Source organism: Penaeus chinensis, chromosome 40, assembly GCF_019202785.1.
Source record: "Penaeus chinensis breed Huanghai No. 1 chromosome 40, ASM1920278v2, whole genome shotgun sequence".
NCBI classification, from domain to species: domain Eukaryota; kingdom Metazoa; phylum Arthropoda; class Malacostraca; order Decapoda; family Penaeidae; genus Penaeus; species Penaeus chinensis.
Window position 1 is genome coordinate 17,422,867 of NC_061858.1, and position 12,500 is coordinate 17,435,366.

The window sequence follows — 12,500 nt, forward strand, 5'->3', positions numbered from 1 at the left end:
TCTGTGAGTACTTGAAGGACTTCTTTTGCGGCTGTGTGTTGGATATTTATTAATTTGTTTGTTTGTGTGTGTGTGTGTGTGTGTGTGTGTGTGTGTGTGTGTGTGTGTGTGTGTGAGAGAGAGAGAGAGAGAGAGAGAGAGAGAGAGAGAGAGAGAGAGAGCGAGAGACAAAGCGAGAGTAAGACAGAGAGAGAGATACACAGAGACAAAGAACGAAAAAGCGAGAGAAAAAAAGATAAAGCGAGAGAAAGAGAGAGAGAATACCTACAGCCTAATACGACACCCCTCCCCTCCCCTCCCCTCCCTTCCGCCTAACTAACCCCCCCGTCCTCGTCCCCAGGGCAACCCAGGACCTCAAGGAGAACGAGGCCAGCCAGGACGGCGAGGGGAGAAGGGCGAGCGAGGAGAAGTAGGATCTCCAGGCCCCGAAGGAATCCAGGGGTCGAAGGGGGAGCCAGGGAAGGACGGCTTGCTCGGCCCCTCCGGCGCCCCAGGACCCGCCGGCCCCCCAGGACCCCCCGGCTGGCTCAGAGGACACGGGGATTCGAGGACGGTGAGTTGCCTAATCCTTTTTTTTTATTTTTTTTATTTATTGTTGTTGTTGTGGTTGTTATATTTATATATATAATTCATAAGTTTCCTTTTCTTATGGTTTGTTATCATCATTGCAATTTTTGAAGAAGAAAAACGGAAATGTTGTTTTTATCATTTATTCTTTTATTATCGAATATTAAGTTTTTTTTTTTAAATTTATTATTTCATTACTATAGTTGTGGAATCATTGCAAAATTACAGTATTTTTTATTTAGAATTTTGTAGACTTTTAACCCATTGCCAACGGGCATGGCATGTACGTACATGCCATGCCCACTGTGAGTTTACTTGTTTAATTGTTTTAAAGCATAAATAGCTACACTTGTACTAAGTCACCAGTGAGCCAGTTATGAGTAGTGCCTGTCTCGCTCCCCCGTTAACCCTTTTCATTGATTTACGAAAACATTTTACGTCATTTTATTATGCTGTTACTAATGTTTATAACATTATAGTAATTATAGTGTTTATAATAGAAATAACTCCATTGATATTTGTAGCACTAGTAAAAAAATACGTCAGGTACGGTCTCAAGATCTACTAATTGACTCCTTTGTGGCTGAGCACTAGCAGAGCCATCTATGTGCAGAGACATTTCACAAAAGTATAAAAAAATTAGCACAGCATTTTCCCCATTTTTTATTAATTTCCTCGGCGGCAATGGGTTGATTGGGTTATTAAAAAGATATTTAAACAGGGTGTTGTAATTTTAATGTGTTTAAGAATCCATGGGGAAAATAAGCTTTGTTTTATTATTATTATTATTATTATTATTATTTATTCACTCTTCTTCTTATAATTATTTCCCTATCAAAAGATTCTCTAATGGGCATGATGAAAGGATATAACAAAAAATTAATTGGACATTGAGTTAATGGGAAAGAGTTGTTAACCAAATGTGTTTTAGGTCATGTTGACGTGTTTTAAGTATTATAAGGCACTTGAAGCATTTTTCTTTTTGTAAAACGACATGCAGAGACCTTTGACTTGCTTGAGAAGTTACTATGAACCACGGTTAAAGGTTGAAAAAAAGTGATATATATATACACAGCAAAAGAAACCAGAATTATAAAATGATATTAAAATAAAATAACAAAACTGAAATAAAACTTAAAGAATATACTCTGAACAACTTAATAAACAAGGCATATCAAAGGTATCTGCGTGCTTGTGCAATGTGTGTTCTCTGTTCATTCATCCGTGTCCGTGTGTTTTGACTTCGTTTCTCCTTGGGTGCCATGTCCACCAGTCTGGTTGGGGATACCGCTCTGGCTACCAGGTAAGGCAACCTGACAACCTGACTACCTGCTCCCACTTGGCACTCCCTACAGGTAGTGCCAAGCCTGCTACTCGTCTTATACACTTGACTCCCCTCTCCCCCTTGGCACTCTTATGCTAGATATGGAATAGATACGGGGTATATAGTATGGTGTTGTTATTGTGTGAATTAGATGATGTTTTATGAGTAGTGTTATGTAAAGGAATTTTAATTTGGTTAGGTATGAGGCGTTGTATTAGGACAGTGAGAGTAGATTTGATTATCTTTTTAAAATGTGTATTTGGGGATGTCATGGCATACACAGTTACAAATACAAATTGCACAAAAACACAAGCGATGTATCTGACGCGTTGCGATTAAATGGATCATTATTTCTGGTGATTTAATCGTTACGCTTCAATTATATCTCTTGCTTGTGTGAAGGTATTCATTCTCGGTAATACCTTTTTTTCTAAAATAGAAAGAAAAAAACACATAACACACGCTCAAACATGCCTAAACACACATACAAGCATACTTCTAACATTACAATTTTAAACACGTATTCATCCACACATTCAATGATATAATTAGTACTTAATAAATAGGAAAAAAAAACACGAAGGCGAGTGGCCACCTTGATTTCTAATTGCATGACCTCATATTCTTAATAGCAAGTAGCTTAACGATATTTGGAACAATGTAGTTTATGACGTAATCTATAAGCATGAGAAGGGTAGTAGTTAATGGTACGTAGAATTTATTTAGATAAGATAAACAGTTTTATTCCTTCTTAATTTGTCCAGTAGGTCTTCAAAATCTCTTAGATGATTTGCCAACAAGTATTTATATTTATCTAAATTGGGTTATTTTTTTTTATATGTATATACATATATAATTTCCTCGATAGGTAATGAAGTAAAACCCTGTAGCTACTTTGTGTTTCCATCAGGACTAGTTACATAGCCTAACACTAGGGAAGTTTACGGGACAGTGAAGACAAAATTCCCGTCAGATGATTTAAAACCCCCTTCGATATATATCTCTACCCCGACCCCTTCTCCCACCCCCCTCCCCCCCTCCAAAAAATAAAGAGAGAGAGAAAAAAGAAACATCGCTATCTCCTAAGAAGATATTTTTCTATTTGTCTCCTACTAGAAGGAGAGAAAGTAGAGATAGATTAACAACTTCCTTTACCTCAAAGGGAGAGAAAAGTAGAAATTAGAAAAAAACATTTTCTTCCCCAAAAGGAGAGATAGATACAGATAAGAATAAGCTCCTTCCTTCACTTAAAAAAAAAGAAGAAAATCAGGTTTCCTTCCCATACCCATAATAGAGAGAAAGGAAAAAAAAGCACCTGTTTCCCTCCTTCACCCACAAAACGAACAAACAAACACGTGTTTCCCTCCACCTGAAAAAAAGAAAGATAGAAAAAAGAAAAACACCCGTTTCCTTCCTTCAAAAAATGATAAAAAATAAAACGGGTTTCCCTCCTTCACCTACACCCCCCCCCCCTCCAACACTCAAAGAAAGAAAAAAAAAAAAAAAAAAAAAAGTTTTCCTGCGCCCCCTTTAGTCACCTCGCACCTAGCCGGCCGTGGCGTTGCGTGTAGGTGAGCCACGAGTCCGGTGAAGTGACGTTCTCTAACTTGGACTCAGCCGCAGGTGGAGGGACTTGAGACCGACGTCCTCTTCGGGGGGAACGCAGGCGAGCCGGGGCCCCCAGGAGCTAAGGGGCCAGGAGGCGACGTGGGCCCTCGAGGACCCCGCGGACACCAAGGCCTCAAGGGCGAGAGAGGCATGAAGGGAAGCAAAGGACAGAAGGGAGAAGAGGTGAGTTTTCATGGCCGCCTTCTGTGGTTTTCGTGTTTTGCTGTTGAGTTGAAAATTTAATTTCTTGTTGATTGTTTAGGATTATTTATGGATTTAGAGTGTTATGTGTAATTAGATTACTGGATTTTCAGTATGGATTGAGTCAGAAAGATACAATTACAGTCAAAGAAGAGCAAGTTGAAATATTCTTGCTCTTGATACTCTCGATGATTTCAATGAATTCCTGATTACTCTGCATGATAAGATCTTCATGATATGCAACACAAAACCTACATACGCATGCACACACACACACACACACACACACACACACACACACACACACACACACACACACACACACACACACACATACACACACACACACATACTTCATATACCTCACCCCACACACGCACATCCTCTCTTCCCATACACACGTAATATGCAGTGTTCACAAATTAACTTGCAATATCTTGCGCCTAACTACAGGGACCCCAAGGGCCCGTAGGACGTCTTGGAGACAAGGGAACACGAGGACCCCCTGGCGTTGATGGGCTGCCAGGGACCCCAGGGCACAAGGGCCAGAAAGGTTGGAAAAAATGAGTGACTTTTTTTTTCTTATTTATATAATTCTCCCTAGTTACAATGAGCCCCTTCAGGAAACCAAACGAAAAAAGAAAGAAAGAAAGAAAAAAAGAAAAAAAAAATATTATCATACTTATAGAAAGACAGCTTTTAGGAAACCAAGTTATATTTTTTTCTTTCTTTTATAAAATGACCCCTATAGGATAACAAACAAGCCAATTAACTTTTTTTTTCTCACTCTCTCTTTATTTACAATGCCCCCCCCCCTTTCAGGAGATCACGGTCCCCCCGGCATAGGACGCAAAGGACCTCCAGGAACGCCAGGAGAGAAAGGAAGTCCATTTTACTCAACGGAATACGTGAGGAACATCGTGCTGACGTCACTACAGCAATACGTGGACATCAACCCAGCCAACAGAGAAAATTTGAGAGAGAGTGAGTGTTTGAGTGGAGGGAGAAGTGGTAGGGAGAAAGGAAGAGAAGGAGGGGGGAGGGAGGGAGGAATGGAGAGAAGGAAGGGGGAGGGAGGGAGGGAGGAAGAAAGAAGGGAGGAAAGAAGAAAGGAGGGAAGGGGGAGAACGGGAGAGAGGGAGGATGGAGGGAGGGAGGGAGAAAGGTAGAGAAGGAGGGGGGAGGGAGGGGGAGGAATGGAGAGAAGGAGGGGGGAAGGAGGAGGAGGAATGTAGAGAAGGAGGGGGGAGGGAGGGAGGAAGAAAGGAGGGAAGGGGGAGAACGGGAGAGAGGGAGGATGGAGGGTGGGAGAAAGGGAGAGAAGGAGGAGAGGGGGAGGAAGAAAGGAGAGAAGGGGGGAGAAAGTTAGAGAAGGAGGAGGGACGGAGGAAAATAGGAAGGAAGGAGGCAGAAAACAAGAGAAGAAATGGGGAAGGAAAGGAAGCATAAAGAAAGGTGGGAAAAAGGGAGAGAAGAATGAAGAGAAAAGGAAGAAGAGAAATTAAGAAAGGGGAAAAGAGAGAGACAGATATGTAGGCAAATAGGAGGACGTTTCTGGATAGGTGAGGAAGAGGAAGAGATGAAAGAAGGAAGAATGGAACAAGAAGAATAAGTGAAGGTGAGGAAGAGGAAGAGATGAAAGAAGGAAGAATCGAACAAGAAAAATAAGTGAAGGGGGGAGAAAATAATTTCTGGATAGGAAGAGACGGAAGAAAGAGGGAAAGAGGGAGAGACGGAGGAGGGAGAAAAAATATATAATGAGAGACAGCGAGGAGAGGAAGGTTAGCGAAAGGGAGAAGGTGTAGGAAAAAGGGAGAGAGCGAAATAAAAAACAGAGAGAAAGGGACAATATTATATAGATAGATAAACACAATAATATAGCCTACGAACGCCAAGGCAGAGAAAGTATGTTCGTGGATGAAAGAGGAGGGATAAAAAAGGGAAGAAGTATGATAGGAGAAAGGAAGAGAGGGAGAGTGAGTGGGAGAAAAAAAGAGATAGGATGGGTAGATGAGTAAATAGCCTGGAGGGACATCGTGCTGACGTCTTTCAAGTGATTCGCTGCCAGAGAGAATGAGAGAAAGTTAGTTCTTACGTGGAAGAGAGAGAAGGACAGAAAGAGAACGGGAAGAGAGGGAAGGAAGAAGGTGGGAGAGAAGGAAGAGAGGAAAGGAGGGAGGTGGGAAAGAAAGAAGGAAAGGAGGGAGGCGAGAGAGAGGAAAGAGAGAGAAGAGGAAGGTGGGAGAGAGAGAAGAGAGAGAAGTGGAAGGACGGAGAGAGAGAAAAGAGAGAAGTGGAAGGTGGGAGAGAGAGAAGAGAGGGGGCGAGGAAGGTGGAACAGAGATAGATAGTTGGTGATAGATAGTTGGTAGATAGACATGCAAATAGAAAGATAAAAGAAAGGCAGGATGAGAGAGAAGCGCATAAAAAAACTAATAATGATAATAATAATGATAAGAAGAATTTAATTAAGAATAATGATAATGATAATAATGACAATGATTATAGTAGTAGTAATAGATAATGACGGTAATAATGACAATAATGGTAAAGTAGTAATGATGATAATAACAATGATAATAGTAATAATAGCTATAATAATGATAATGATAATGACAATATGGTAGTAGTAGTAATGGAAATAAGAGTAATAATGACAATAGTTGTATTAGTAATGAAGGTAATAACAGTAATGATGACAATAATGATAATGGCAATAATGGTAACAGTAGAAATTATTATAACAACAACAATGGCAATAGTAATAGTAGCAATAATAATGATAGCAATAAGAGTAATAGTAATAGTCGTAATTATAATAATAACAGTAATATAGCTAAAAATTCAACTTCCTCCCTCCCCTATCGGTGGGTTGTGAGAATGAAGTGAGTCATGATAATGAAGTGAGTTGTGAGTGCCATGTTGTGATGCCATTGCATACGGATTATGATGCCTGTATTATCGTACGTAATATAGTGACGAACTCTATCCTTTTCCCCGCAGTCGCCGAGCGCATCGAAGTCATCCTCCCCAAGGGCAAGGACGGCATCCCAGGGGCGCCAGGACCCAGAGGACCTAAGGGCGAGGAAGGGGGCATAGGACCCGTAGGACCCCCAGGGCACCCCGGCCACCCAGGACCTATTGTAAGGGGGAGGGGGCGGAGGGGGATGGTTAAGACACGGGGGTATAATGCTGTGGGTATATTTGCTGTGTTTGGTTATATATGCTTTGTTGGTATGTCGAGTTTATGTGTGCGGGTGTGTGTGCGTAAAAGTGCACACATGTACATATGCACACACTCGCACGTGCACTCGTCTAGCACTTGTCCGCGCCTTTAAATAACAATAACATCCTTCTTCCCTTTCCTTTCCTTCGTTCCCTTCTTTCTCTTTCGTCTCTTCTCCTATTTTTTTTTTCATTTTTTCTCTTCTTTTATCTTCTCTCTGCTATTTCCTTCTCTTCCTTTCCTTTCGCCTTTCTATCTCCTCCACCCTGTCCTTCATTCCCTTCCTCTCCCGTTTTCCCTTTCCTTCCTGTTCTTCCTCTCCTTTCCTTTTACCTTCCTTCTCCTCCTCCCCTTCCCCCTTCTTTCTCCTCTTCTTTCTCCTTCCCTCCATCTCTTCCTTCCTTTCCTCTCCCCATTCCCCCTTTCTTCTCCCCCTCTCCTCTCCTATTTCCTTCTTTTTCCTCCTTTGTTCTTCATCCCCTTCATCACCCCTTTCTCCACTCCTTCTCCTCTTACCCTTTACCCTTCCTTCCTTCTCCCTCTCGCCCTCCCCCTTTCTTCATCCCCTTCTTCTCCCTTTTCTCCCTTCTCTTTTTTTCTCCACCCCTTTCCTCTTCCCTCTCCTCCTCCCTTTTCCTTCCCTTCCCCCTCCCCTTCTATCTTTTCCTCCTCTTCTACTCTTCTTCCTATCCCTTTCGCCCTTCCTCCCTTCCCTTCCTCCTCCCCTTACCCCCTCCCTCCTCTCCTTTCCCCCTCCCTCCTCTACTTCCCCCCTTCCCTCTTCCTCCCCTTCCCCCCTTCCCTCCTCCTCCCCTTCCCCCCTTCCTTCTCCTCCCCCAGGGCGAGTCAGGAGAAGACGGGCCTGTGGGCCCCCGAGGCAACCCAGGGCCGAAAGGAGAACCCGGATCGCCAGGCCCTGTTATTCTCAGCAACGGAACTGTTATCGAAGTCAAGGTGAAGAGAATTCCCGTTGGTTTGGAAGAAATGAATTCCTGTTGGTTTGAAAAAAAAAGAAAAAAATCCCCGTTGGTTTGGAAAAAATATGAATTCCTGTTTGTTTTGAAAAAAAAAAAATCCTGTTGGTTTGGAAAAAAAATCCCGTTGGTTTTCAAAAGAAAAGGAGGAATAAATAAGAAGAATTTGATTAAAAAATAATAAAAAAATCGATCATTCATTCATTCACATTCATCTCCCCCCCCCCCCACTACCCATCATTCACCCTTCCCCCCTATCTCTCCCTTAGGGCCAAAAGGGAGACCGAGGAATAGACGGGCAGGCGGGCAAGCGAGGCTCCCCAGGGCTGCCCGGGCCCCCTGGCCTCCCCGGACCCCCAGGGCACCAGATCGCGGCAGGTGAGGGGCCTTGTTAGCGCTTAATTGCCTTGTTAGTTGAGGTAGTTAGTAATGCTCTTTGTAACGTACAGAAGTAGGTTTTAGGTATTATTTTGTTAGGTGTAGTGCTTAACTTGGTAGGAGGAGTAGGTAGTAATGTTGTTAGTAGTGTAGTAGTAGGAATAGTAGTTAGTAGTAGTTAGAAGTATTGTTATGTTAGGCTGCATTGTTGTTAGTAATATTTTTGATAGGATTGTAGTCGATGTAGTGCTGTTGGAGTAATTAACCGTAGTCTTTGTGGCATTGTTGTTAATCGCAGCGGTTAGTAACACTGTTATTGATATTGTTAGCGGTAGTGGTCAGTTAGTGTAGTACAGAGATGCATTGTTAGTTGTTCAACAGTACCAGCTAGCAGCTACTGGTTTTATAACATCTGAAATTGCATTTACAATAGCAATTCCAACAGTTACAACAGATAATTATTAAAATAATTACAATAACGATCCACTAACAACTACAACAAGCAACCATAACAAATTCAGCAATATAGAAACTATAACAACTACAATAACTTCCACTATTGCATTTCCAACAACTTCCAGGACCTTTCGACGCAGCAAGGGACACGACCTACAACTATGACGTCACAGGCATCAAGGGAGAGAAGGGGGAGCGAGGACCCCCCGGCCCCCCCGGTCCCGGCGTCGGGGCTATGGGCAGGGGAGCCACGTACAGCTACGGCGGCGTTTATGGTGTTGTGGTGAGTTGAGGGCGATGGTGGGTGATGGTGGGTGATGGCGGCGTTTATGGTGTTGTGGTGAGTTGAGGGCGATGGCGGGGGATGGTGGGTGATGGTGGGTGATGGCGGCGTTCATGGTTTTGTGGTGAGTTGAGGGCGATGGCGGGGGATGGTGGCGCTTATGGTGTTGTGGTGAGTTGAGGGCGATGGTGGGTGATGGTGGGTGATGGTGGCGCTTATGGTGTGGTGAAGTGAGAGCATATGTGGGTGATGGTAGGTGATGGTGGCGTTTATGGTGTTGTGGTGAAGTGAGAGCAAATTCGGGTGATAGAGGGTGATGGTGGCGCTTATGGTGTTGTGGTGAAGTGAGGGCGAATGTGGGTGATGGTGGGTGATTGTGATTTTATAGTAGGGTGGATGAGGTGTAATAGAGACTGGTGAGTGGATATTGATGGTGACTTATAGTGCAGTAGTGGTGGTTGTGACTGGTGACTGTGTGACTTATAGTGACTTATGGTGTGGTGGTAAGTAGGTGGTGTTATATGATGGTGGTCTTACAGTGTGATGTATGAGGTGAGATGTAATAGTGACTGGTGAGTATGTATTGATGGCGATTTATAGTGATGGTGATTTTAATGAGACTAGGTGCTTGTGATTTTTTAATGGACATTGATAATTGTGTAGTAATGAGTAGATAGGCACGTGATTATTTATGGTGTCTTGGTGAGATAAACCGACTGGTAACTGGTATGGTGACTGTTTATGGTGAATGAGGGTGATAGCTTCGGTAACTTTTGTACTGGGAGACTGTATAATTATCATTCTGATGCTGAACAATTTTTTGAATATTTTTTCCCCCTATTGTTATTTTTAATTGGGTCTTTTTTTTTCCTCCCCTTCCTTTTACTTCCTAATTCTCTGTTACTCCTAATTCCTTCATATCTCATATACAAAAAAAAAAAAAAAAAAAAAAAAATACATTCATTTTCCTTTTCCTCTTCCATATTTTTTCAATCATTTTTTTTTCCTCGATCTTGCTAATTGGGTTGATTCATTTACCTTTTCCTCTTCCTCTTCTATTCCTCCTCCCTTTCTTCTTCTTTCATCTTCTCGCCCTTCCTCCTTCTTTCATTCCTTCTTCCTCCTTCTATCTCCTCACCCTTCTTCCAACCTTCTTCCCTTTTATTCACTTCCTCAACTCTTCCTTCTTCGTTCTCTCTTCTTCTCAACCTTTCCTCCCTCCTTTCATCTCCACACTCTTCTTCCTTCTTTCATTTCTTCTCTCCTTCCTTCCACATTCTTCCATTTGTTTTGCATTATCTCTCCTTCACTCCATCTTCCTTCCTTCCTTAAAAAAAAAAAAAAAAAAAAATCTCACCCTTTTTTCCTCTTTCCATTTTTTTTTTTCTCTCCCTTCCTTCCACCTTCTTTCATCGTCTCCTCCTTCCTTCCTCCTTTCATCATCTCCCCCTCCCTTTCCCCGCCCCCTCTCCACCCCTCCCCCTCTCCTCCTTCCTCTCTCCACCCCGCCCCCTCTCCACCCCTCCCCCTCCTTCCTCTCTCCACCCGCCCTCCCTCCCCCAGGCCCGCCCACGCCCACGACCTGGCCAGAGCCGCTTCGACGTCGAGGAAAACATGGGCGGCTCCGGCTCTATGGGACCCCCAGGTCCCCCCGGCCCCCCAGGCCCCCCAGGCCCCCCCGGCCCCGCAGGAACCGAAGGACCCCCCGGACCCCCCGGTATCCCTACCCCGACGGCGGAGAAGACGGAGTACATCCCTGTGCCCGGACCCGTCGGCCCGCCCGTGAGTAGGCCTAGGGAGATTTGATTTTAATTATGACTCTATTTTCTCTATTTCTTTAATTTCAACTATGACTCTAATTTCTACATAATTATGCCTGTTTCTACTTATAACTCAAAATAAAAAAAATCTGTAAAAATGTTATTTTTCCATTCCTATCGGCCTTGGAAGATTCAAATCCATAATTTTAAATTCTTTGGCTAAATATAATGCTAGCTGTAGTTCTAACTCAAAATCGAGGTCGGAAAAGAATTCAAAATGCTTTATTGTAGTTCCCGGACCCATCGTAAGCATAGGGAAATGCAACATCAAGTTCAAAATCAAAATTAAAAATCAAATTCAAAATGCATCGTTCCAATTCCCGAACCAAAGGCCTTGGGATATTCAAATTCATCTTCAAAATGTCATATTCGATAAGTTACCTTCCCTTCCAGTGGTCACCCTTTTTAATATTTAAAAAAAAAATATATGAAATAGATATTGAATTAGTGTTAATCTATTCAAGTAATATCTATCAAATATTTAGAAATCAGATATACATTTATATACTCTCTATTTTTATAAGAAAATGGAAAAAGTGTATAAATATTTGTATAATATTGTATTGAATAGGTTACTGATTGGATTAATTAGTATAAATATGAATATATATGAATGTTATAAATGTAATTAGTACATATAGTAAACGTAATTCATATAAATATAAATGAATGTATTGTATAAATGTGTTTGTTTAGGGGCGTTAGGTACGAATGTAGTCATGAGGGAGACTTGTTTACAAGGGAGCCTGCGTATAAGAAAATGATAACTTAAGCATGTAAATAAGTATTGATTCATTCTCAATTCATTCTTAATTATTGTTAAGACGTGAATAAGTACTGACTGATTCTTAATTATTCTTGATCACGTAAATAAGTGTTAATTCATTCCAAATTATTTTTAAGCACGTAAATACGTATTGATTCATCCTTAATTTATTCTTGATTATTGTTAAGACGTGAATAAGTACTGATTCATTCTTAATTATTCTTGATCACGTAAATAAGTGTTAATTCATTCCAAATTATTTTTAAGCACGTAAATACGTATTGATTCATTCTTAATTCATTCTTATTCATTCTCATTCACGATTTCTTCTCAGGGTCCTCGTGGTCCGCCCGGGATACCAGGTTCTCCGGCTTTCCTTCCCAAGAAATACGGCTTCGGTAAGCATGGGTATGCGTCGTCGAGTGGGGGGGAGGGGGGAAGGGGGAGGGAGGGAGGTGGGGGAGGGAATGGAGGAGGTGGGTGGAGAGGGAAGGGAGAGAGGGAAGTGGGTGGGGAGTGGGAGGGAGGGAGGGGAAGGAAAAGGGAGGTGGGTAGGGAGTGGGAGGGAGGGAGGTGGGTGGGTGGAGAGGGAAAGGGAGGTGGGTAGGGAGTGGGAGGGAGGGGAAAGGAAAGGGAGGTGGGTGTGGGGTGGGATATTGAGGGAGCGAGGGAGATGGGGAGGTTGGTGGGGAGTGGGAAGAAGTGGGTGGAGAGGGAAGGGAAAGAGAGGTCGGCGGGGAGGAGATAGCCTGGGTAGAGGAGGAAGGAGAGAGGGAGGTGAGTGAGGATGGGAGAAGGAGGGAGCGAAGGAGCGAAAAAAGGGAGTAGGAAGGAGAGTGGGAAAGGGCACACATAGCCACACACACACACACACGCGGGCGCAATCAAAACACTTTC

At 42.8% G+C, this 12,500-nt stretch overlaps 1 protein-coding gene across 2 annotated transcripts in view; it reads left to right on the plus strand.

Moving 5' to 3' along the window:
- Nucleotides 1–12,500, plus strand: part of LOC125047188 (collagen alpha-1(XI) chain-like) — a 58,335-nt gene that overhangs the window by 33,094 nt on the left and 12,741 nt on the right. For both annotated transcript variants that reach the window (XM_047645317.1, XM_047645318.1), the window contains exons 4-14: nt 1–3; nt 341–553; nt 3,509–3,682; nt 4,154–4,253; nt 4,523–4,684; nt 6,704–6,843; nt 7,767–7,880; nt 8,170–8,278; nt 8,860–9,017; nt 10,581–10,799; nt 11,938–12,001. The exon at nt 1–3 is cut by the window's left edge and continues 141 nt beyond it. In XM_047645317.1, coding sequence (XP_047501273.1) covers nt 1–3; nt 341–553; nt 3,509–3,682; nt 4,154–4,253; nt 4,523–4,684; nt 6,704–6,843; nt 7,767–7,880; nt 8,170–8,278; nt 8,860–9,017; nt 10,581–10,799; nt 11,938–12,001 — 1,456 coding nt within the window. The remainder of the gene's footprint in view (nt 4–340; nt 554–3,508; nt 3,683–4,153; nt 4,254–4,522; nt 4,685–6,703; nt 6,844–7,766; nt 7,881–8,169; nt 8,279–8,859; nt 9,018–10,580; nt 10,800–11,937; nt 12,002–12,500) is intronic.